The sequence below is a fragment of the Lethenteron reissneri genome, chromosome 53 (genome assembly GCF_015708825.2).
Source record: "Lethenteron reissneri isolate LAM-NWPU_2019-01 chromosome 53, ASM1570882v1, whole genome shotgun sequence".
Classification (NCBI taxonomy): Eukaryota; Metazoa; Chordata; class Hyperoartia; order Petromyzontiformes; family Petromyzontidae; genus Lethenteron; species Lethenteron reissneri.
Window position 1 is genome coordinate 9,012,897 of NC_083831.1, and position 27,318 is coordinate 9,040,214.

At 47.8% G+C, this 27,318-nt stretch overlaps 1 protein-coding gene across 1 annotated transcript in view; it reads left to right on the forward strand.

Annotated features, from left to right (window-relative positions):
* Positions 1-27,318, forward strand: part of LOC133356220 (disheveled-associated activator of morphogenesis 2-like) — a 127,174-nt gene that overhangs the window by 65,900 nt on the left and 33,956 nt on the right. Inside the window, 5 exon segments of the mRNA XM_061573596.1 lie at positions 12,873-12,992; positions 16,301-16,617; positions 22,878-22,967; positions 24,301-24,375; positions 26,838-26,932. Of these exon segments, the coding sequence (XP_061429580.1) occupies positions 16,393-16,617; positions 22,878-22,967; positions 24,301-24,375; positions 26,838-26,932 (485 nt within the window). The 5' untranslated portion in view covers positions 12,873-12,992; positions 16,301-16,392.

Here is a 27,318-nt window from a genome sequence, read left to right on the forward strand (position 1 = left end):
TTTCCACATCAAAAGCCGCTTTGTGACCAGATCGCTTGTGAAAAAGAACCGTACAGCTCCGTAGACCTCATCAGGTAAAATAAAGATAGTTTTTAATTTCCGACAGACCTGTTCTTCACCTGAGGACGGCTGATTGCATTGTGGCCGAAACGTCGTGAGAATTGTTTTATTATGTTTTATTTTTATTATTTTATTACTTCTCTTCTACGTTACTTTACCGAAAGAACCAAGAAAAAATATATAGTTTAATAGTTTCCCCCCCCCCCCCAAAACTCTGCTGAATGTACGTTCGTTGTCAGCTGGTCGTATATTCAAAGGTATTCTTGTAACACAATGCACACGGGAATGGAAGACTGCTGGGCGAGTGTGTATGGGGTAATTGACTAATCTCATGACAAAAGACTTGGCTATGACACGGCTCCCCCACAGTTTAATTGCAGGTAATTCTACAATAGAGAAATTTGGGCCTTGACAATGATGCACACATAATGATAGATGATCTTCTAAATATGTATATATATGGAGCACTAGCATTGGTAATTACTCCACTGGCATTCAAACAATTATACCCATGCAATTGGGCCATGTGCTCAGCGTGCCAAAGCTAATGAGCTGGTGAACGCGATGCCAAATCTCACCTCTGCGAACCTTGCCAGACTCTCTGTGGCTATGGGTGTGTATAGAGGGAGTTACCATGACGCAAGCCAAAACAACACACGAGTGTTTTAATAGCTGTGCGTAGCTAGCGAATTGGAAAGGAACATCCCTGCAAACAATATTTTCTCACAATTTGTTTACTTTACCCGCTAAGGCACGCTGAGATGTGCAGCTCATTTTCACAAGCCACCTGGCTATCACAAATGACCGCTCAACGGAAGTGGCTTGTCATCGTGTGGACATTTCGAGCAGCCAAATACTCTTAACGCGCGATGTTGATTCTAAATGTAGAGGGGAAAAGCGGAGGACCCGGCGAAAAATCCACGTGACCACGGGGAGAGAGACACAAACTCCCAATATACAGCAGGCGTCAGGGTCGGGATCGAACTCACGACCTCCTGTATACCTGGCGAGGTAGTTAACATCTCCTAACCATTGCGGTGCCTGAAATGGTTGGCTTTAACGGCATTAGTGGCGGAATGGACTCTCTACTCGAGAGAGATTCAGAGAGACAGACTCTCCGTAGGATATTTGGCCAACTCAAGGTGTTTTTGAAAGGGGTGGGAGTGCCCACATTTTACCCCACCACATGTCATGTGCCAATCGATTATCACTGTAGGCGTACCCATTTTACACAGCTGCTGTGAGGACAGGCGGTGGGTGGAGGGGGGTGGAGGATTTAAGAATCGTTGTTGCAACGATTCGGCAGAAACTCCGTACGTAATTCACACCTTTCTCAGCGGGTAAAAACGCCCAGTTACACAGCTTATTCGGCGGGAGAGCTCCTTCCAATCCTCGCTTGTTCGGCCCACCAACCAATCGCGCGTATTTCACCACAGCAGCGGAATGCCTCTGCGTGACCTCATAATTCCCAGATTTGTGCATTCCCAAACGCGGGCTCAGCTGAATTCCCTTTTCGTTAATGAGCCACCGGGGCAGTGACTGTACGCTGTGCGGATTACGCCTGGCAGAGGCCGCCATGCCGGCAAAAATCGGCTTCTGCCGGGCGGTCGCTGCTGGCTGAACACGCCGAATTACGCGATGTGGCAAGCCGCGCGCCTGTAATCCCTTTCCCTTAATTGTTTCGAAGCCGATGAGGATTTGACGCCACTTGAGCTGCGTCGCGACATCGGCTTGACGATTCGGTCGTTGGAGGCTCTCCCGGCCTCTCCACTTGTCTCCTGGTTAAACAAATGAATTTGACTTGTACTCTTTGTTTTTTCGGTAAAGTCACGTAGGTATAAAATAGAATAAATGAAAACAACAAAATTGTAGTTGTTTTCATTAATTTTTTCATTTACTTAATTCAATTTTTTACCTACGCGACTTTACCGAAAACATCTAAGAGTATGAATACTTGCATTCACGAAAGCTTCAAATCTAGAAAAAAAAAACTTGACTTGATTTGGATTTAGCTGCACTGCCCTCTGCTGCCCACCACATAGCCCCGCAGTCGCCTATAACAACCATGATGGTCACCTATCGAAGCACAACCAGGTCCAACCCCACGACCGTTCTCCCAGCTATCGTTCGAGCAGCCCGATTTCTGTGACACAAATGAAATCTAAATTGTGTTTTAAATAGTTGCTTTAAAAAAAGTCATCGTGAAAGATGGCGACATCTTGGGGAGGATTTAATTCAGCAGCGGATCGACCATGGCTGTCTGATGCTCAAAGAATACAGTCAAAATGTTACGTTGAATGATGCACAGCCGTGGAAGCCTTATTTAGTGCGTCCCTTTGAAAGGCACGAGTCATTAAACCTGATTTGTTGACGTATCAGCGGTGCCGTATGCTTTCTCCATTGTAAAGAGCCGGTAATTTAGGGCGAGCGTCGAGGGGGTGGTGAATGTCCCCCAAAAGGCGAAAACTGCAAGCTCGCGGTAGAGAAATAAATTGAAGCCATCGGCGGTTTGTATTCTCCACTCGGAGGATCGAGCCGCAGCGTCCCGTCCTGACGGGGCGCTCCTGCGGGTGCCCGCGTGCGGTTTTCTCAAGTGGTGGCGGCGCCGCTGCTTCTGTTTACGCGGCTGCGCTGTTGTTAGCTACTCGGCCAACGCTTACCGGAATGCCCGAGAGATGGCATGGAAGGAAATACAACATGTTCTCTACTTGTGTAAGGAACAATGCGACGGGTACTCTCTAGGAGAGGGTTCTTCACTTGTTAGTTTCCGTGGGCCACGTAATAAAACGTGCGTGCGTGATAGGCCACACGATGTAATTTGTTACTTGTGTGTATGCATTGTAACGTTGCGTGACATCCGCACGCGGGCACAGCTTGAAGGGCACACTCCAAGAACCCATTTGGCCCGTTGCAGCCACTTCAAGGACCCTGTTCTATCTCTAGGAGATCTGGCTTTCTCCTCCTACAAAGTGAACGAAATGTTGAAAAGAGAATTGGTGAAACATCCCCAGGAGGAATCTCCTGATTAAAAAAAATGATGTCCTGGGTCAAGTCGGGCTCGTATTGAGTGGTCGTTGAGCGTTTGGTGGGCTTGTCCGAATGTATGAAAATGTTATGATACATTCGCCACCATTCGGATTTTGAAACAATTTGACCCGCCCAACTCTAACGCTCAGTGGGGCAGCTCCTCTCGACCGGGTAAGCCCCTGTTACGATGCACTCTGGGCTAACCGGTCGTTCAATAGAAAAGCACTCTGCCTATTGACTAAACTAAACTGAAACTATTTATATTTGACCAGGTAAGGCCAACTGAGCTATCTTGATGAGAAACGACCTGGCTACAAAATGATAGCTCGACAAAATGGCTTATCATGTGGAAATTTATAGCAGCCAAATACTCTAAACGTATGTTGGTTCTAATTGTGGAGGAAGAAACTGGAGGACCCGGAGAAAAATGCACACAACCACGAGGAGAACATGCAATTCTAGATTTCAAGCTTTCGTGACTGCAAGGATTCATACTCTTAGTTTTTTTGGTAAAGTCACGTAGGTAAAAAAATGAAATTAAAATTAATAAAAATAAAATAATAAAATTCACGACGTTTTGGAGGCAACACAAGTCTCCGTCATCAGGTGGGACCATCACAGCCAGATTTGCTGTATCAAATGAGAACATGCAAACCTCAAATATACAGGCGTCAGTTTCGGGATCCAACCCGTGACCTCTTGTATACCAGGTGAGGTAGTTAACATCTTGTCACTGTCGCGCCCATTGAAATGCACCCGTGGCATCACGATATAACTGTCTTAGAGGTGATGGAACGTCATTTACAGTTTTGCTATAAAGTTGCGTTGTGCTTTGTTTGGCCACCTTGAGAAAAGTGGCCAATTTTTATTTCGATTTAAAGCTTTCGTGACTGTAGAAGGGAAGTAATAAAATAATACAAATAAAACATAATAAAATAATTCTCACGACGTTTCGGCCACAACGCAAGCAGCCTGGTCTTCACCTGAGGACGGCTGCTTGCGTTGTGGCCGAAACGTCGTGAGAATTATTTTATTATGTTTTATTTTTATTATTTTATTGGTATTCACCTGAGGACGGCTGCTTGCGTTGTGGCCGAAACGTCATAATAATTATTTTATTATGTTTTATTTTTGTTATTTGATTACTTCCCTTCTTCGTGACTTTACCGAAAGAACCAAGAAGAAGAATCCCTGCAGTCACGAAAGCTTTAAATCGACATTTAGAGGGGGCTTGTCAGTACGTCGTTGCGATACATGTGCAAAAACAAAAACCCACCAGTCTGCTTGATAAACCTTGTCGCGTTGATATATGTGGAGTGTTAAATCACACGTACTTCCGATTTACGACCTGGAAGGTTACATTGTGGTGTTGGTTTACACGCGTGTGCGTGTATGTTGGAGTTTTATCCATGACCATATCGCATCCATCGCTGCATTTAAATGTGCTGCAGCATGTGGTCGTTAATGGGAAATACTGAATCAAATTGAGTTTAATTGCATTTTTTAATTAATTCACCAAATTGTTTACGATATTACTTCACCAAACGATGACTTTTATTCTGAGTTTCCCCTCCTCCACCCGTTTTCCATAATTATATTCCAGGTGAGCTATCATGTTACAGGATAGAGACATCTCCACTCGGAATGCAACAGCTAACAGTGCATCAATTCTATATTTGAAGCTTTCGTGACTGCAAGGATTCATATTTTTAGGTTTTTATTTTACTTTTATTAATTTTAATTATTTACCTACGTGACTTTACCGAAAAAACCTAAGAATATAACAGTGCATCACCCTGTGCCGTGAACACGAGCTAGAGGCAGATGCCAAATAATGTTTTTCCTGCGCGAACCCGTGAGATGGAATGTCTCGTTTTGCAAGCGGTGTCCAGCGTGTCGGGAGTGGTACATGCCGAACAAAGACGCAACGGCACACGCACAAACATTAAAAAATGTCAAACGATGTCAGATGCATCTTAGACGTTGACAAGAACAGGTACGATACAGCCAGGGCGGCAGGCAGGAGCTTTACAATAGAGTCTCTTTAAAACAATTTTTTTTATATTTCGATAGGATTCTGGTACAGGGCACAAACCGCGACTTTGCGAGAGGGTGGGACGGTGCGGGGGGTGGGGGTGGGGCTGGCGGTACAGAAACTCCCCGGACAGGTCCCGAACGCCGTGCTGCTGAGTTCAAGTATTAGGTATAGCCCTGTGAGCCATTCAGCTCTTGAATCGGGTGCAACCGCAACAAACAAAACACCAAAACATGAACAAAAAACATCTTAAAGTGAATATGTGACTAAGTGCAAACAGAAAATCCAAGAAAAGACAGCAAAAATATTGCAGAAAAAACACCGTACACCAACGCTGTGTGCAAAAATCTCAGTGGGATGCAAGTCAAACAACAACAACCACAAGACAGAGTTTAGAGGAGGGAGGCGATTGGGAGGGCTCGTTGCTGCCCCACCGAGTGGGAGTGGGGACTGTGAGCGGGGTGTGTGTGTGTCCTCTTATGTGGGAGAGGGGGAAGGTGTGGGAAGAAGAATTACACTGGTCAACACACTTTTTCTGGCATAAGGTATTCCAACGCTTTTAATGTAATTTTGGGGTGCCGATTCCAAATCTGTCATCAGTTTTTGTCTATCACATCAGGTTTTTGAGATATCAAATATTGCATTTTCAATAAAAACTGCAGAAGAAAAATATAAAATAAATGTGGATATCTACATAAAATTATATTATAAACACACTATCCTAAAAATACAGCACCATATTTTAGCACTAAAGCAGTCACTGACTCGCAACAATTTGCAATCATAAGTGACAGAGTTAATTTCGGGTAAAATCAATGAAAATGGGGTATGCCGATAGCAAAAAAATGAGATGTGATAGAGCAAATCTGAGATCAGATTTGGAATCGGCACCCTGAAATTAGTCTTAAAACAGCTGCAAAAGTCCAGGCCAGAAATTATTTTTTTTGGTTGACCAGTGTTATAATAAACAAGGGAGTAGAGGGAAGGGGGGGGGGGGTACTGGACATCTGTGTAAAAGAGCTTTATAGTTCATCGGATTCATCCAGTATTAATACAGGTTCTGATTCAGTCGACCTCTCGTATTACCTCGCACCATCGTGAGAGGTGTCCGTGACGGCTGCTGCTGATTAATAGATCTTTTCTAGATTTGAAGCTTTCGTGACTGCAAGGATTCATGAAATTAAAATTAATACAAAATAATTTTAATTTCATTTTTTACCTATGTGACTTTACCGAAAGAACTAAGAGTATTAATAGATCTCTTTATCCGTATAACTGTGATTTGACGAGGTCGGACGTGCTCAGGGTGCTTGGTCTTCGGCAAGTGTATGTTGACATTTTAAACGTTTTTTTTCAATTTAGCAGTTCATGACTTATTTATTTATCCTGTGATAAAAAGAGACTCTCAGTATATGTCACAAGGAGGACATCCGTCTTGGCAAAATCCCCACAGGGATGAAGCCAATGACCTCCGTCGAAGATTGGCAAGCTGGCGCTCGGTGATTAGCGCATTGACCGCAAGGCCATCCGGCTGCCCACGTAATTAAAAATCATCATCAGCCATGGTCGGTCCCACCCCTGGATGGGAGGGCAACCTCCAAGCCGTCGCCACATCTAACAATCCTGCGCCGCAATAATGCACCTCGCTCACAAAATCGATTTAAGATTTTTGTTGCTATTGTTTTCAATAGTTTTTTTTAATTACAACTCAACACGAGCCCGGTAACAAAGCAGCGATCACGGAACGGAGGGGGAAGCAGAAAATGTCTGCGAGCAGCGGGCCCCGATCTCGGCATGACAGGTGCCCAATGAAGGTGGAGAACTGGGCTCCGCTACCCTACCCAGGTCACGTGAGGGTGGGGGGGGGACCAGGGAAATGGGGGGGGGGGTAAACTGAATAACATCTAAAATAATCCGCTGACAAATTGCAATATAGAGTCGCCAAAAAATTGTGGAGATGTTTTTTTTCTCGAAGTTTCACACTGAACACGATGACGCGTCCTGCCAAAGCGGAGGATGGCATTTTTTTTTCTGCGTGCCACATTGTCGGATTTTGTCTGCTTGCTCATCCACTTCACACCGAGCTCCCCTGGGACAGTGGGCGTGTGTGAACCACGGGCTGGGGGGTGAAGAGGGGGAACCATTTAACTACTCCATCGCTCAAGTCCACGCACATCTCCCCTTCCGAAAGGACTGCTGCCAAAACTTTTGGCACAAACACCGATTAATGCCGGCGATGCGACGACATTCAGTGGGGCGGTGTGGCCAAAGCCAGTCGGTTGGGTGTAGACCTCGTAGTCAGAATCAGAATCTTTATTTATCCCGGAGAAATCCGATTAGCTATGAAACTCTTTTTCACAGATGTCCAGTACACCTATGGGCAGGTACATACAGTTGGTTTGAAACGGTAATATATTATTACGCGCCTCTCCTAGAACGCGCCGATCCCATCAGCACTCGGATGCTACGCAGGCTTGAACCTGCTTTGCGTTTGAATGGGTGACGGGCATTGTGGACAGCAGAGGGCGGCATGTATGAACGCGTGTATGTTTAACTTCTTTAGCACCGTACGTAGCCAACCTGTGCTAATCGGAGGACAGCAAGCCAAACACAAAAAGCAGAATCTACTGCTGTTCCCTACTTTTTATTACTCCCACGCCTTCACCAACGCACACCGACCGGCGTGGTGAAGTTTGCCGAAACAATCCTCACAATCCGCGATGGGCGAGGCCTTCACCCGGCAATGGATTGGACAAATGCGCCGTGTATCTAGGCCTAGAGTAGATGTACGGGTAGGTGCACGCTGGGGTAGGTGCACGCTGTGGTAGATGCACGCTGGGGTAGTTGCACGCTGGGTAGGTGCACGCTGGGGTAGGTGCACGCTGTGGTAGGTGCACGTTGGTAGGTGCGTGCGGCGTAGGTGCATTAAGGGACTTAATCTGTGGGCTTGCGTGAAGGATATGAGCACAGAGAACTGCACACTGCTTATCCACTCGCACACGGACGCTTCGTTATAGCGTTAATATCATGGGTAATAAATAGACATGCACGTGACGGATAAAATTAACGACCAACGACATGGTTATTACCAGTCTATTACTTTACGGGGACGATAAATTCATTGTTTCACCCGGGGCATCAGTTTACATTAGTGCTGGGCACTGCGTAAACCCTTTATCTGTGGTGTTTCACGAGGCTCAGCCCTTTTTGTCATATCACAGGTCTCCGTTTATCCCCGACCCCACCGCCGCCACGCAAAGTCATTTCAAGTTTCAATGTCAACCACGGTTTTTTGTGATGTCGACAGCATAGAAATGTTCGCTCGTTCTCTTTGTCTCGCCTGCCTTCCCTGTGCGCCTGCCTCCGCTGTTGTCACGGCAACTGAATACTCATCAGTGGTGAGCTCCTGCAGACGAGCAAGATGTCTGTCCTTGGTGACGATTCAACCCCTGGTTCCGCTGAACGCTGACGACGATAGGATCACCAACGCCTGTGGGGCTTCCACGATTATCCGAGTTTAAAATCAGAATATTTATTCATACTGGAGGAATCCGATGAGCTGTGAAGTGCTTTTTCACAGCTGTCCAGTAGGGGCAGGTTAGGACGTTACAACAACAAACAACACAAAAACGTGATAGGAGTGCAAAGTATAGGAAAGGTCAACAAATCACACGAAAAATACCACTAAACTATGTTTTCTTTTCCCAGCTGAAGCTCCACTCGGCTATTAGCTTCTTTTTTCAGTAGAAACCTGGCCACAAACGATAGGCTCAACGAAGTGGCTTGTTACGTGGAAATTTAGAGCAGGACAAATAATCTAAAAAATCTCAACACATCTTTGTTAATGTGGAGGGAAAAACTGGAGGACCCGGAGAAGAAAATCCACACACCACCACGGGGAAGAACATGAAAACTCCAGATGCAATGGCGTTGGGGGTCGGGATCGAACCCCATGACCTCCTGCATGGCATGCGAGCTATCACGTGAGTTGGGCAGAGGGCTACCTTTTCCGCTTCGCCCAAATTATCACGTAGAATTCAGGCAGAGGCTGGAAAATTTGGGCCCGCTGCGCGACTTGCCAGCTGTACCAGAGACCCAACAACTTGCAAACGCGGTGGTAGGAGTAAACCCAATTGTGCAATCTCTTCTGTGATCTACAGAAGAGATTCGCAAATACATCTGTCAACGATCCAGTGCATCCTCCCTCTGCAGGAACTTTTCCAACCGTTCCACACCTCCCTGCCCTCCCAGGGCCAGAGGTCGCAAACGGGTTCTGATTCCTTACCCGTACCAGGGTCGCTAACGGGTACCTGTACCCGTACCCGGCCGTACCCGTACCCTACCCGTACCCGGCCAGGTACGGGTAGGGTACGGGTATCGGGTACCTGATTGCGACCTCTGGGATGAAGCCATGTTGCAGGCGCGGGTGGGTTGATTCTAGGAACTTGAATTGTGAGAAGAGACAAGACGTTGGGAAATGAGTGACAAACGGTTATTCACCAGTGACTCACGGTTTACCCGTACCCGTACCCGGCCACACCAGGGTCGCAAATGGGTACCCGGCTACCCGTACCCGGCCGGGTACGGGTAGCCGGGTATCGGGTAGGGTACGGGTATCGGGTGCCCGGTTGCGACCTCTGCCCAGAGCCCATTGCGACCGCCAACCGCTGCCCCGCCCCCCTCCGCCGTGCGAAGCGTTTCAGAGGCGTCAGCCACATTTAGCGCTCGTCAGGGAATGCGCGTGAGGTTTTTATGCGATAACAACGAGACGTGGGATTCCACATCTCTCTACGCGGAGCTTTGGAATTGAAGGACAGATAAATAAAAGCCACACACACCGCCTTCATTCGCGCTGCCATGCAACGGAAGATTATATAGTGGGCTGAATGCAGTAGTTCTCAGTCTTTACATTTTGGGCCCCCCCCCAATCAAGACCACTGGTGCCTGCGGCCCCTGCCTTCTCCCCGCTCCCGACCCCTCCTCTCCTTATGGTTCCTTAAGCCACAGTGCACAGAGAGATCGCATGTCCACGCCTCTAGACAGTGGTGTGTTAGTAAGGCATTCGTTTCACGTTGTGCAGGCGTGTGCTTTGTCATCGAAAATGTTCGCCGGGCAATTGCTAAATTTTTCCTGCCCAGTATCCATGCTGCGGGGATTTGTGGGGTCGTGGTGGTGCGGGAGGGAGGGACCCGTGGGTTTAGAACTGCTGGGCTAACATTTTGGGCATTGGCATTTCTCAACTAAACTCCACTAAACTATTTTTATTTTACCAGGTAAGGCTCGCTGAGCTATGAAGCTCTTTTTCAGCGGCGACCTGGCCACAAATGATAGCTCAACGAAGTGGCTTATCGCGGGGACATTTTATAGCAGCAGCCAAATATTTTCTTAATGGGGAGGAAAAACCGGAGGACCCGGAAGAAAAATCCACGCAATCACGGGAAGGGCAAATTTCAAATACACAGCAGGCGTCAGGGTCGGGATCAAACCCACGACCTCCTATATACCAGGCGAGGTAGCTAACATCTCACCACTGTGGTGAGCATCACTGCACATTCGGCAAGCGAGAGACTGACAGTTTTGCTGACTTGATAGTTTTTCGCTGCTTGCCTAATCGGCCCAGCACAGTGCTCCCTTGGGAGCGGGTGTGTGCATGCAAGTGAGAACAATTTAACCATTTTATCAGTGATCCCGTAATCCCAAAACAGCTGTCCGAAAGCAGTTCAATGACCCTTCTTCATAGCAAGAGCAACATAACAAGAAGGGGTGGAGGGCATTGCTTGAAACATTCGCCCACCATAATAACGTTGTTTTAACAATGCCTTGTTAATTGTGACCGTGATGAATGACCACGCGCCAGCAGGCAACTAAAATAAACAACGGAGAATTAAACACTGAAATGCTAATGCAATCAACTTGTGAATACATTAAAACGAGAGCGTGATTCTTTGTCACTCCGTCGCCACGAGAAGACGAGAATTCATTGACACGAAGGGACGCGGCAGGCAGCCGCGTGGAGGAGGTCACATGATTGGATTCGCTGGCTTGTGTCAGAGCTAGCGGCCACCAACTCAAAATGTGTAACAATGCGGACGTTTCGGAATAAACGCCTCATTTCAGACCCTATCATAACGCCTCCTGGCTATGACGTTCCTTGAAGACACCGGTGGTAGAACCATCAACTCACTCATCCACTCGTCCGCTCACGCACTCGCCAATGATGTAGCCGTCAACCGCATCAGAACATCAGCAGGCCGCTTTGCACACATCTCCTTCATAAATAGTGAAGACACAAGTGGTGCGGTCGTGGCCATGCAACCCAAAAACTATCGGCCACATAGCACACCACTGTAGTCTGCGCTAAATTCAATGGAGGAGGAATGGCAAAACTACACCAACCCTCTCCTGAAGCCCTCTTGTGGCCAGCAGGCCTCGACATTTGCATTTACATACTCTTAGGTTTTTTCGGTAAAGTCACGTAGGTAAAAAATATAATTAAAATTAATAAAGTATAATAGTTAAATTTTATTTGCATTTACCTCCGAAACATATTGCCATATGCAACGATAAAACGGGTAACCATTCATATAGCCAATATTTATTGTGTCGCTGCACACCAAATTCTGCGTCTTCTCTGCCACAGTCGTGCCATATCTTCTTGGTGTTTGTGAAGTGTGGACGCCCTCGCTGGCTTTTAAGCATTGCAAGTTGGCCTCCCTATGGTCCATCGTTGGTTTTTCTGAATTGGGATCGTTTCAAGAGCTCACATATGCACGGGTGATCCGGACAAAGTCCCCATCAGTGAGCTCCTCCGGCAGGTGAAGATATCTTTGGCTGGGTCAGACAATGTCCGGTTAGCTCCTCTTGTTTGGCTGGATAGACATAGATGATTGAACATTATACTCTTTGGATCTTTCCCACCTAATGACGAAGCTTTCCCACCTGATGACGGATGCTTGTGTTGCGCCCGAAACGTCGTGATTTATTTAATTTTATACTTACCCGACTTTACCGAAAAGAATCAAAGAGTATGGATTCCTGCAGTCACGAAAGCCTCAAATCAAGATGATTGAACATTGCACAGGCTTTCGGTGAAATTATCTTACGTGGTATAAGAAGACCAAGTAGTGAGCAGATTAGCTGACAATTTATACCTTTAATTTCAAGAGCGGCCTCTGAAGGGGGAACGTACGTATGTATGTTGAACTTTTTTAGCACCGTACGTACCCAACCGTGCTAATCGGAGGTGCGGGATAATCGGAGGCACCGCTGATGTCAATGATGTTATTGAGTGGCTGGTGGCAGTCGCCTTTCAGAACCAATTGAAGGCAAAGAAAGGTTGCGCACGAGAACGAGCAGAACATCACGGTGGCCAAAACACGGCAAGTTGACACAGTGGGAATTTACCAGGTGGCGCAATTCTGCCAGTCGTCCAGTTCGGTTGACGGGTGCTCGCTAACGGCACTCGCCTCACCAAGTGCGTACGATGGCTACGCGGGTGATTCTTTTGTTGTTTTGTTTCGTGTACAGTGCAGATGGCCCCATGTGGGACGCATCAAACTCTGCGTACAAGAATAACTTGTACGTGATGCGATGCCTCCCATCTGTTGTCAATTCTGAGTGTGGCCCTTGTGTGTGTAATTAAATATCAAATGTTAATACTGTTCGTGTTGTTGTCTGTGCAACCCCCCACCACCCCTTACTCTCGCCCCACCCTAACTGCAACATTTGTTTGGCCCACTCGCGTTTGAAGAGTGCGGCGGTGACCACATCGGCAATGCGGGCGCTGTCTTGAAAAGAGGAAGGGCTCCCGTCGCCTGCGATCGAGCGACGCTGTAGCCAAACGGGCGCTGCCATCTTCCGCCGGCTTCAGGTAAAACCCGGGCTTCGGTTGTGGTGGTCGTCGTCGTTGTAGTCGTCCTCATTGTGTGCGTCATCCTCGTCACCCGTCACGCAGCTGAGCGGGGCGTGGCGTGCGGTGGATGAGGTGCCCCACCCTCCGCCCACAAGCGCCGTGGTCAACCGCCACTTAGCGAATGGCGATTTGTCATTATAGACGACACGTCACAGTCAATGGACTCACAGTATTAATCAGGACAGTCGGCGGGCTCGAACCACGAACCTCGGTTAACACAGCGTCGAAATGAGCGACCGGTTCTTTTCGCACCGTACGTAGTCAACCACGCTAATTGCTCACCCGATCTGCGTCGTCCTAGCAATGCGCCGGGCCCGAGGGCCATGTCTCGCCAACGATGGCGTGATGTCTAGAATGGTTCTCAGTTGAATTGTTGTGATCATCCCGTTATATTCTTAGGTTTTTTCGGTAAAGTCACGTAGGTAAAAACATAAAAATTAATAAAAGTAAAATAAAATAACAAGTAAACCCGTAAAAACAAAGTTTTTCACTCTAAATCCTTTATATGCGTGGCGGCTAGAGTTCTCTCGTCCTCTGGCTTGAGATGGCTGCAATCTATGGGTCAGATGATTGTCTGCCAGTATTAAGCAATTGGTAATTAAATATTTAATTAGTTTTCCCTAAACAGTGTAAAATTTTGGAAAAAAAATTTCACGAAAATTAATTGTCACACACAACGAGTCTGTGTGGAAAATGTCAGCTCGATTGGATCACGGGAAGTGGGTTAAAAAACTAGCGAAAGATTTGCATGGTCCTAAGCAAGCAAGCGAACTTAATATAAAGGATTTAAAAATATATTCGCCTGTGGAGGACGCGGGGATCGATCCCGCGACCTTTGGCATGGGAAGCGAGGGCGCTACTAACTGCGCTACTCCACCACGGCCTGTGGAGGGGTTACGCTCTAGGCTCTTGCACTGTGATGTTCAGCCAAAGCTATGAATGCGTTCTATTTGAATATATGTAAAATAATTTTTTTTTGCCTAAAAAGTGTAAAATTTTGGGAATTTTTTTTCACGAACAATAATTGTCTGGCACAACGAGTCTGTGTGGAAAATGTCAGCTCGATTGGATCACGGGAAGTGGGTTAAAAAACGACCGAAAGATTTTCACGGTCCTAAGCAAGCAAGCAAGCACGCAAACTTAATATAAAGGATTTAAAATCACGACGTTTCGGAGGCAACACAAGCTTCCGTCTTCAGGTGGAACCGTCACAGCCACGACAGCTGTATCAAGTAAATGAGAGATTGCAGGAGCTACCACTCCGTTTATATAATGGTTGGAGAGGGGGGAAGGGCCAAGTTCAGCACACTTTTTAAATCCTTTATATTAAGTTCACTTGCTTGCGTGCTTGCTTGCTTACGACCGTGCAAATCTTTCGGTCGTTTTTTAACCCACTTCCCGTGATCCAATCGAGCTGACATTTTCCACACAGACTCGTTGTGCCAGACAATTAATGTTCGTGAAAAAAACATTCCCAAAATTTTTGTACCTTTTAGGCAAAAAAATAATATTTTACATATATTCAAATAGAACTCATTCATCACTTTGGCTGAACGTCACAGTATAAGAGCCCATAGCGTAACCCCTCCACAGGCCGTGGCGGAGTAGCGCAGTTGGTAGCGCCCTCGCTTCCCATGCTAAAGGTCGCGGGATCGATCCCCGCGTCCTCCACAGGCATATATATTTTTTAAATCCTTTATATTAAGTTCGCTGCCACGCATATAAAGGATTTATAGTGAAAAACTTTGTTTTTACGGGTTATACTTATTATTCATATGGTAAGGTGAGGCTTAAGAGGGTGAGCCTTTACTAATAGGGTTTTTCCCCTTTTTTCTGGCAACAAAACTGACACCTTTTGCAAGGAATCATGCTTACATTAACTGCAATACCTGCAGTCAAATGCAAACAAAAAACAATACTCTGATAATTTATGCATTGTCTTTGAAACTGATTGGTCCGCACCAGAGACAGCTTTCTTTGGAGCCTAGTCTCATATGGTGTTCGACCAGATGACGCCAAAAGGCGCACAGTTCAAAGACAACGCAATACCAGAGTAATGAGAGCTCGTACTGGCAAAGGAGATCCCATGATGTAGCTGCTCACCCCGAGCTCTCATTACTCTGGTATTGCGTTGTCTTTGAACTGTGCGCCTTTTGGTACTGGCAAAGGAGATCCCATGATGTAGCTGCTCACCCCGAGCTCTCATTACTCTGGTATTGCGTTGTCTTTGAACTGTGCGCCTTTTGGCGTCATCTGGTCGAACACCATATGAGACTAGGCTCCAAAGAAAGCTGTCTCTGGTGCGGACCAATCAGTTTCAAAGACAATGCATAAATTATCAGAGTATTGTTTTTTGTTTGCATTTGACTGCAGGTATTGCGGTTAATGTAAGCATGATTCCTTGCAAAAGGTGTCAGTTTTGTTGCCAGAAAAAAGGGGAAAAACCCTATTAGTATATTTTGGTACTGGCAAAGGAGATCCCATGATGAAGGGTGAGCCTTTGTTATGGTTTGTGACAACTAAACATGGTGAACATGGTAAACATAATAAACCTGTAATAGTTGTCTGTCAAATAATAAATAAGATTGGTCAAATAAGTGTAGTTAAATCTTTTTTGCATGGTTAATCACATCTTTCCAATAATTACTCAGTTTGTAATCATCATCACGAAACGTCGTGATTTTTATTTTATTTTACTTTTATTAATTTTAATGTTTTTACCTACGTGACTTTACCGAAAAAACCTAAGAATATGAATCCTTGCAGTCACGAAAGCTTCAAATCTAGAATCATCCGTTAACAGTTGGTATCATCACAGGGTTTGCCGTGGCAATTGTTGCGTCAACTTAAAAGCGTAAACAATGTGAATTGTACAAGTGAGAATCGCCGTATGTTTTGAACGGTGATTATTTTTGTTCTAAATGCTGCCATCGGTCATCTCACGATCGGAAGGGATCTCTTTTCATGGCTTCTTCATATCAGAATCTTAATTTATACTCGAGCAATCCAATTAGCTATGAAGCTCTTTTTCACAGATGTCTCGTAGGGGCAGATCTGAAAGCGACAACAGCTGGTAGCATGCTTGCATATCCGCTTTATCCCGTAACCGATGCTGGGGATCGTATATTTTAAAAATGCTCCTTACGAGATGTAAAGAAACGCAGAACCCGTCTCAATTACAGAACAGCACTCGACCTCTCGGCCACAGTGTGCTGGTTTGCTCACACCTGCGCGCGTATATCTCCCTCGTTCCGTTTGCTCTTTAGACGAGCCCGAGCCCGCAGGAGCAGTGGCCAAAGGGGGCATCGTCGCTGCCTCTCCGACTGACGGACTGACGGACGGACGGACGGTGCCACCGATGGCCCCACGCAAGAGGGCGGCGGCCGGCGCTGGCCGGCGCCCGCTCTGCTGCTGGGCGCTCTGCTGCTGCTTCCGCGGCGGCGCGTGCGGCTGCCGTGGCGACGAGCCGCCCGAGATCACGTACGGCTTCGTGCAGGACAGCGCCTTCCCGCTGCAGCCCGCCGAGGAGGTGCCGCCCCTGCCCGCCGCCGACGAGCTCAACGCCAAGTTTTCCGAGCTCGTGGTGAGAGGCGGCGCGGAGGAGAGGGTGTTTTTTTTGTTTCCTTTTTTCCCACCAAACCATTCTTAATAACGTTTTTTTGGGTTATGTCGCGTAAGTATAAATGTGTCATTAAACCCGCTACCACCTGACACGGCCAATTAGTAAGGTTTGTCACGTAAACGACACGTGCCAATTAGTTACTACTTCAGCAAAGTGCGGTGTGTTGGAGAGTAAACCCACAACATTTACAATTTGATTATGACGTTTCGCTGGTGATTACTACCAGCTTCATCAGGTGATTTTCCAGAATTGGAATTTTGCCAGAAGTGACAAACCTTACTAATTTGGCTGTGTTAGGTGGTGGTTGGTTAACCACACATTTATACGTATGGGATCTAACTCACAAAAACCTTGATTGTGAATAATATTGGTCGCGAAAGCCTACGTGTTAAACAATCCCCATACCGTTTGATTTTTTGTTGAGATACTTTGCAAATCGGGAGCGACGTTTAACTCGACGCGCAAGGCTCCCCTTGGTTCCTTCAAACCCCGTTGCTCGCTGCCATGATATATCTGCAGCCCGTTGTTGTCCCATCTTGCTCGCTAGCAGTGCTAACATAAGGGATCAAACGACGGTACAACTCGGGCAGGACCGCACAGCCTCAGCGCTGGATGGTGTGAAGAGCTTAAGGGAGATTAGTTTGAAGTGTACAAAGTCATCTTCTTGGTTCTTTCGGTAAAGTCACGTAGAAGGGAAGTAATAAAATAATAAAAATAAAACATAATAAAATAATTCTCACGACGTTTCGGCCACAACGCAAGCAGCCGTCCTCAGGTGAAGACCAGGTCTGTCGGGGAGACAGCGTCAGATGCTGTCTCCCCGACAGACCTTATTTCCCTTCTACGTGACTTTACCAAAAGAACCAAGAAGATGAATCCCTGCAGTCACGAAAGCTTTAAATCGAAATGTACAAAGTCAGTTTGTTTTTCACTTTTCATTTAAACGTGCATTAAACAAGTGAGTCGAGCCGTTGTATGAATTGACAAAATTTACGACAATGGTATTCCGGCTCGGGCTTCGGCTCGCGCAGAGAATCGGAGGACAGTTACAGCCTGGGGACAATCAGGGGGAGAGAGGGAGGGGAAAGGGTGGGCCGGCGTGGGGAGGGTAACCTGAGGACTTGAGCCGCTAGAACAAACTCGGCCTCACCCAGTTGGTATCGAGAGAGGGATTATACCCGTAAGAGTCCACATCTGAGGATGGTTTGGGAAGGGGGAGGGGGGTCTTAGTTTTTGCTTTCCTTTGATAACAATTTCACCATTTCAAGAGGTCAACGTGCCTCTCCCGCACGCAAATGAGCGATGGCCACTTCTCATTTCCGTTGTTGGTCCGAGACACCGGTTGAAGTGTCACGTTATATGTGGGGGGGGTAGGGGGTGGAGCAATCTCCACTGAAGACCCCTCTCTTTTGAGGGTGCCACACTTGTTACTTGCGCCCGTAAATCAGACCCCATCACCTTGATCCTTAGATCCCCCCCCCCCCCACTAGCTCCCAATCCGATCCCGGATTGACTACGTATGTACGCATGTAGAACTTCTTTCGCACCGTGCGTAGCCAACCGTGCCAATCAAGAGGTGCGGGGGAAGGACAACAAACTAAACACGAAAGGCAGTTTTGAAGAAATTAGTGTTCAATCTAGATTTAAAAGTGCATAGCTACAGTGACGGAAGAGCATTCCAGACGGTCGCGGAAGCGCGCTTGAAAGCGCGCTACGCAGTGACCGTCTTTTCTCGATGGCCGGCTGAAAGCCGCTGCTGTGAGATGTATCGGCGCTAGTGGGTCACATCAATGTCAAACCGCATGTCAACGTCACTCTGTCAACTGTTACCCGGCGGCTTGATTGTTCGCTCGCTTGTTACGTGTCAGCATGGTCGTTACTCATCGCTTCCCACGATCCGGGTCAGTGACACGCGACATTCTTGCGGACAATGTCAGCGTCGTAGCCATTGTGATCCACCGTCGCGGAGTTTAATGGAGCGCGCGCTGTTTGCCGTAGACCGTGTAAAATGATTTGCCCTCCTCATTGTCATCTCCGCCAGCGATGTCAACGCTGTCATTACGGGGTGCCGTTGTCGTCGTCGTCGCCGCTGCGCCGCGCCTATCACCGCAGCACGCGTCTCCCCCGTCTTCGCGTCCCGCCGCTCGGCAAAAACTTTGAAGAAAAAAAAAACTCTGCAGATCCTCTTCCTGGGAAAGCTCCACAGTTGCACTGAAACCCTCCCGCTCCACCCCCAACCTGATCCCGCACGCGGGCACCCCACACCCCTCCTTACATAATGCTTTGATAATGGCAACAGTTCCCTACTCTGGGCAGCTTTAATAAGCATATGCATCTTATATAATTTTCCACCATCTGTTTTGGCCCTTCTTTTAACATCTCGACAGTAATGCCGCACCATCCTGCTCAACTAAACGGCTCCAGCTGCTTCATGCGATGGTCGTGCGTTGATGTTTCCCCTCTGCTCATTCAAAGTGTTGATGTGCAGCCCGGCAATCGCGTACTCACCACTGCTAGTAGAAGAGCCTCCACGTGAGTGAGTTTTTAGCCGAGCCTCTCTTGGGGGTATTTTATGACCTGCTTATTCCATGCTGGCCAGATGTGTTGGAAAATGTAGGAGTAGCCACCCTATACCAAACACCACACACGAACGCCGGTCAATGAACTATGATGCACCCATTTGCACAACTTGGTGGACGGAGGCAGGGAGATTTAAGAAACTAGCGCCGTTGTTTGATTCGCCGCGGCAGGGAGATGGATTCGAACTGGTGACGTTTTGGACGAGTGTGCTAACCTTTACCCCCGCGGCACCATCTCTCCTGTGAGACTGTGATGCACAAGTAGGCAATGGTTGTAATACTGGTAGGAACCTCCTGGTTACACCAGCCCACAGGGGATTATTGTGTCCATCGTGCTAGGAGGGGCTGGGTGGGGAGGGGAGGGTGGGGAGGGGCTGGTTGGGGAGTGTGGGGCTGGATGGGGGGTGGGAGGGGTGGGGCTGGGTGGGGAGGGGCTGGTCACCCCGTGGTGCCCTTATAAAACTCAACGTTTAACCTACTCACGCCGGCTTGTGCCCGCCCTCACAGTCGGGCATATTTGCGGAATACACCACGCCGCCGTTGACCCTGGCCATTGACTGAGCAACTCAACGTTCCTACCAGCTCCCTCGGCAGGAATGTGTTAAGTGGGAACACAAGCTGCGCCAGGAAAACTAGAATGGAACGAGACTTTCTGGAGCTTCGCATTGGCAACTGTCTTCGATTTTTTGAGGCTGCGTGAAGGGTCTCTCTGGCTCGCTGGCAGGAGGTCATGGCACACACCCAGGTGTTATGAGTTAATAGACTGAGACGACTGGCCGATGCACCACCTGCCATTCCCACTGCCAGCTCACATCCGTGCCACAACACAAAGACAAGGATCCACGTCTAGCCTACACAGTCTGTGGGGCAAGTGAAGTTCGTGAACAGCTATGCAGGCTACGTGGCGCACGAGGAAGTAGTGTGGCCAGCACCACGCCTTGCCGCCTCTGTCTCCTCGGTGGTCATGTTTGCACACTGCACCAGTTACGCACTTAAAGCTTAGCCGACCTAGACAAGGCCCAGGACCGGTTTATATATACACGTCACGGATGTTTTTCACGAGCGGGAATCGAACTCGGCTCGCCGGGTTCGTGGCGCAGTGCGCTAACCGCTACAACTAGCGCTCGCCACGTGCCGCCACCACAACACACCCGCTCGTGCACGCGCAGTGCCACGCGTACGCGGTCTCTGAGGACGTTGACTTCGAGTGACAGCTTGCGACTCTGTGTGACAAGGACCGCTCGCGAAGTCTCGTCACCGGGTGCCTCGTGGCAGACGCGACAGTTGCGGTTATTTCTGCTCCGTTGAGCCCTGGTGTCGCCGGTGGCAAGCGTTGTCCATTCTGAACCCCTTTTGTTTGTCGCGTGCGTTTCGTTGGCGGGCTTTGACATCCTTTGGCCAGGAGCTCGTGACTTGGAGTCGTTTGTCCTCGTAATGCTTCGGTGCAGCCCTCTTACCAAACGTCCCCTTTAATTTGGACTTGCGTGCTGTGCTGCTCTTATGCGAAGAGACAGACTCTTGTGTAATTTATCGATTGCACTCGACTTTATTTTTTTTCGTGGCTGTGCTCTTGGTGCGATGTCGCGAGACGGAGGATCCAGTCGGATCTCTCGCAGAGGAGTGCCACCCTTTTTGCGAGAGAAAGGCCGACCGAAGCGGATCACATAATACATTCAAGTAACCTCTGATTTTTCAAGATCTCGTCACGGTGGCGAGATGTTAACTTACTCGTCTGTTATACATGAGGTCGTGGGTTCGACTCTGACACCTGTATATTTGGAGTTTGCGTGTCTCTCTCTCTCCCCGTGGTCACGTGGATTTTGCTCCTCGTCCTCCAGTTTTTTTCCCCTCCAAATTTAAAATCAACGTGCGTATTTGTCTGCTCTAAATTTCCACATGATAAGCCACTTAGCTATCATTTGTGGCCAGGTCGCTTCTGACAAAGAGCTATATAGGTCAGTGGGGCTTACCTGGTGAAATAAAAAATAGTTTTAATATATTTTCGCATGAAGTGGGGAGCAATCTCTCATCCACCCTGCCACCTTCGTCACATGGCAGTCAAACCGATATTTGTTTTAATTCTCAGAGCTGGAATATAGCCAGATGAAATGCAAAAGTAAATTTAATGTTCGATTTAAAGCTTTCGTGACTGCAGGGATTCATCTTCTTGCTTGCGTTGTGGCCGAAACGTCGTGAGAATTGTTTTATTATGTTTTATTTTTATTATTTTATTACTTCCCTTCTACGTGACTTTACCGAAAGAACCAAGAAGATAAATTTAATGTGATGGGTTTATTTTGCTTGTGTGTGTGTGGTTATTGAGGATCAACTCACTTACACAATTGAGGGACCCGGATTAGTCAGAGGTGGCTGCCTGGATTCGAACCCACGGCCTCGGCGTTACTGGCCCAGCTGTTCAGACTGCATCGCCACTTGGCCGCCTCAATCATTATGCTTCGCAGATTTTCTTAAATTTGGTACTTGCCCCCTATTGTTCACGTGACACCATTCAAATCTCATTGGCTTGTGTGTCTTTCCTGCTGTTGACGTGAGTACTCTGAAACCTGAAACACAGGCCACATGTCAATGATGCCATTCGCAGCTTTTCATGTAAATATGACTTTTATGTTGTTTTAATTCATGTTTTATTTTTGTATGTTTTTTATTCAATATGACAGTGAAATTAACACATTCCTGCGGAGGGAGCTGGTAGGAACGTCGGGTTGCTCGGTCAATGGCGAGGGTCAACGGTGGCATGGTGTATTCCACATATATGCCCGATTGTGAGGGCGGGCACAAGCCGGCATGAGTAGGTTAAACGTTGAGTTTTATAAGGGCACCACGGGGTGACCAGCCCCACCCTCCCAACCCAGCCCATCCCCACCCTCCCCTCCCCACCCAGCCCCTCCCCACCCTCCCCACCCAGCCCCTCCCCAACCTCCCCACCCAGCCCCTCCCCAACCTCCCCTCTCCACTTAGCCCCACCCGTCCAATTTTTGGATGCACGACGGACGGACGGACACAATAATCCCCTATGGGCTGGTGTAACCAGGAGGTTCCTGCCAGTATGAATTGTTTGAATTGCTTCGGTTGCAGAGTCGCTATTGCGATGCCGATATGAGTTTGGCGAGCTGAGTCCAATTCTCGGCCATGGCTAACGTCAGTGGCAAGTGACCTCTACACCGATAGTCGACACCGGTGATTCTTGCATCATCCTCGTCGTGTGTGCCATGCTCGATATGTATTTCTATGTTGAACTTCTTTCGCACCATACGTAGCCAACCACGCTAATCGGAGGTGCGGGTGAAGGACAACAAACTAAACACAACAACAAATTTGAAAGAAATTAAGCTTTCAATTTAGATTTAAAAGTGTACAGCTCCAGTAGCTTCCTAATATCGGAAGAAAAAGAGCATTCCAGACGGCCGCAGAAACGTATCTAAAAGCGCGCGATGCGGTGACCGTCTTTCGTTCGATAGTTTGTCAAAAGCCGCTGCTGCTGCTGCGAGGATGACCAGAGTTTGCGTGATGCTTTGTGCTCCTTGACGAGATCACCAAGGTATTGTGGCTCTCGTATGCGGCAAGCACTTTGTGCGTCGTGAGTGACGAGCCATTGTTTGTTGCCTTCGTCTCTCTTCCCAGGATGAGCTGGACCTGACGGAGAAGCACAGGGAGGCGATGTTCGCCCTTCCGGCTGAAAAGAAGTGGCAGATTTACTGCAGCAAGAAAAAGGTACCTGCTCACTTTGACCTTCTCCCTCGTCTGTTTCGTGCCGTGTGAGGGCATTGCCAATGTGTGTGGTCCTAGCCTCCTGGTTAACGCCGCTGGTGTATTCACCTTGATCGCTATGCGCGCGCGCGCCCCCTGTAGATACAGCTTAGTTTGTAGACGCCGGGATATTGCATGTCAGGAATCTTGTCCTTCACAGATGGGATCAGATTACAAATTTTACGTAGTGTTAAATTGGACCTGGATCTTGTGTTTGTTCATGAGTTTGGAAATCTTTTTGGTTACCCCTGCTATGTATGGCAGGGTGATGGTTTTGATTGGATCCTCAGATGGCTCCTTCCTCACGGTTGGGGTGATGGCTTTGCGGATTGTGTAGTCAGAGTATCCATTCGCCTTGAGAGTTTGGTGTACGTGTTTGAGTTCACTGGTTAGGTGTTCATGGTCGGAGATGCATTGAGCTCTATGGTGTAGCGTTTTGATGAGGGAATTCTTCTGGGATGGAAGGTAGTGGGAATCAGGTTTTAGGTAGGCGTCAGTATGGGTTACTTTCCTGTAGACAGAATGGCTCATTTTTTATTAGGACATCCAAGAAAGGTAGCATGCCATCCTTTCATACCTCCATGGTGAATTTGATGGCTGGGTGTATGGAATTGATGTGGTTGAGGAATTAGTTCAGAGCCGGTCGGCCATGTGGCCAGATGACGAACGTGTCATCCACGTACCTCTTCCACAGAGGACAGGGGAAGAGTGGATGCCTGGATGCGTCCGTCTCAAATTTTTCCATGAAAATATTGGCTACAACCGGAGATAAGGGAGAACCCATTGGGGTGCCTTCAGTTTGTTTGTAGAATGTTCCATTCCAGGTGAAGTATGTATTGGTGAGGCAGTGTCTCACCAGGGCCGGTATATCAGCATTCAATCCTTGTTGGACGAAATCTTCAATGATTGCAATGGTTTCGGGCACAGGAACTTTGGTGAACAAAGAAACTTCATCGAAACTAACGAGCAAATCACCTGGGGACGGTGAGATGTCCTTAATTGACGATACCAGGTGAGCTGAGTTAGGTACAGAAGAGGTGGTCTTACCAGTGAATGGCTGCAACGTATCAGAAAGATATTGGGCCAGTGTGTTGCGTGTGTTGCACGCGCGTGACCATTGCTTGAATTCGGTGTCTCGGTGCCGCATTATGACCCGGATAAGGGCATTAGCCGCCTGAATCACCCAGTCACTTTCCCCCCACCCATCTTACCTGCCAAGGTAAAACATTGTTTATAGTTTAGTTTATGGTTTAGTTTCGAGGCCGTGAATTGCGAGCGCGCGTATTTTGTCTGGCAGGAACAAGAGGACCCCAACAAGCAGGCGACCAGCTGGCCCGACTACTACATTGACCAGCTTGCCTCCATGGCAACGGTAACGCGAGCGCACTCGGGTCACCCCTCGGCTGCGTCGCGGCGTGGGGGGGGGGCACGCGCTCCCACGGGCTCGTGAATGTCTGAAGTCAAGTGTACAGTCCGTTCTGCTCCAACACGTGTTGCTTTCATCACGCGAGTTGGATGCACCGCGATTGAGGGAACGAAAGTACGTCGCTGCGCGTAGGAGTAAGCGGTAGCGCGGCTGCCTCGGCTCCGTGTTGCGCGAGGCGGGATGCTGCTGTATGCTTCCAGATGTTTCCAGATGCTACCCACGCGCCTCGGTCTTTCTTCAGCCTGCGTACGCATCCCACGCGTTATCGCGGACTGTGCCTTACCGAATATAATTCGTCTCGCTTGGCGTATAACTTTGTTGATTTAAATTACATTCAGCGGCAAGGGTATGAAGTTCATTTACATTTCATATTTATTTCGCTCAACAAATGTGCTTTTCGAAACCTGCTACCCCCTAAACCCCCTTAATTCCCATCGAATCAATGTTAATTACACTGGTCAACACACTTTTTCTGGCATAAGGTATTCCAACGGTTTTAAGGTAATTTTGGGGTGCTGATTCCAAATCTGGCATCAGCACCCCAAAATTACCTTACAACCGGTGGAATGCCTTATGCCAGAAAAAGTGTGTTGACCAGTGTAATTAATTGCCTGGAACGTAAGTTGGCTTGGGGAGATTATTTTTACACCGAGTATAATTAAGTTACATAAACATTAAACAGATGTAGTGTGGCTATCATACTAATATGTAAACAGTTATAGGGTGGCTATCGGACAGATATGTAAACAGACAAGGGATAGATTCCACATGCAATTGCGTGTCCTGCACACGTGCATTGGTGTGTCGGGTACATAAGGAAGGATTTTGTTGTCAAAGTCCATCAAACCGACATGCGCTTGGAGTAAGGGGCGACCGCAATTGTTTTCAGTGGTGTTGAATCATTGAAGAAGCATCTCAAAGGACATTGGTGTACCGTCGCATCTCCTGGTCACCTCGGAGACCTCTGCTAAAACACCTGCTATCCCCTTGCTGTCTCCCATCAATCCCGGTAAATAACCAGGCTGAAAATCCCGCTAAGCTTCAGAGATCTGACGGGGGTCAGTCGCATTCGGGGTGATTCAGTGGGAGGTATTCAGGCTGTCAAGTTGATATCAGATTTCGTTGTCAAACGTATATCGGCTGAAGTGGATATATTGTTCAAGCAGTAAAGCGTGATCATATTTCTGTTGATGGGTGTAAAGGCTCACGCGATTAATAGGTTACTCCTTGCCGTGTGCAGTGACGTTTACACGTGTCAAAGCAGAGCCAGTAAAGTCGGTGAAGTGAGTCATGGCTGAAGAAATAGACATCGCAGATACGTTTCGGAGCGACAAGCCAGTCGCAGTCGCGACCCCAACAAATGCACGCAGGGTGGAGGAAATGATTAACACCGGCTGGTCGGGTGACAGTAAGAGGACGTGCATTGCAGATTGGCCACCGTGGCTGTTGGAATATCGCGTCAGTTTTTTCTCTCTCTCTCTCCTCGCATGTATGTCTCACCTGTCTGACCCTTCTGTCGGTTTAAACGCTCCGTCAATGTGCCGGCTGTTTCTGTCTGCATGTCTCTTCATCTGTCCTGCGCTGCCCCAACGAAGGTCTTTTGTTTACAACGACAATTTTAGTTCACATGGCGTCTATATACAAAAAATATTAAAACTACATTGGGGGTAAAAGAAGGGTGCAGGAGAAGGGTGCAGGAGGTCAGCAACATCGGAGGGAAGAGAGGGGGGGAGCAGCATTGCAGTGCAACCGGGGCCCAGCATCACCAGCAATGACAACGACCCCCAGGGGCAGCCAGGGCAGCCAGGGCAGCCAGGGCAGCCAGGGCAGCCAGGGCAGCACTACCGAGTCCTTGGTCACACGCAAAGGGCCCTTCACCTGTCAAGGGACCAAAGTTCTTCAATGAGTACTCTTAGATTTTTTCGGTAAAGTCACGTAGGTAGAAATAAATAAATAATAAAATCACGTAATAAACATAAATTATAAAAATAATAGAAATACTAATAGAAATCAAATAATAAGTTATTATAATAGAAATAAAATAATAAGTGAGTATTTTATTTCAATTATTATTTTATTTCTATTATTATTTCTACTATTTGAATAATTTATTAAAATTATATGTTGTTATTATTTATTTATTTTCCCCTACGTGACTTTACCGAAAAAACCTAAGAGTATGAATCCTTGCAGTCACGAAAGCTTCAAATCTAGAATTCTTCAATGAGTACCAGGACAACACCCATGGAGGGCTTGAGGCCCATTCACCGAGTCCCAGGGGAGTCTCAAGTCGCACGGAGCCCATTTACCAATGAGTCCCAGGGCATCCATGAGGGGTGGGTGGGGGAGCTTTGGCCCATTCACCAGTGAAGACCATGACCACATCCTCTCTCGTGGTTGGCCCACAGATGCAGACGGTGGCAGCAAACAGCGAGGAGGAGCTGGAAGCTCGAAACAAGGTGGTGGAAGACCTGAAGACGGCGCTTCGGACGCAGCCCATGCGGTAGCGCACACACGCACGCAGACACGGACGGGCAGACATGGCCACACGGACACGGACCGGAAGATACGGCCACGCAGACACAAGCAGGCAGACGCGACCACGGAGACACGGGTGGGCAGACACGTCACGCCATACATGTCCAAATTTCATGTCTGGACTAAAAACCAAACTCAAGTTTTGATGTAACGGGGCACTCAACATTGCCAACTTCTAGCCGCACCTCACAGCTTCATCCAGTCAACACCTGGCAGGCCCCCGTCAGCCACACGTCCATGCAATAACAGTCTCAACCTTGTGCCTACCTTACGAGTTCGGAACGAGATCCGGATAATTTCGGATGATTTTGTCATGAAGCGACAAAAAATCTTACATTCAACTATCCCGTT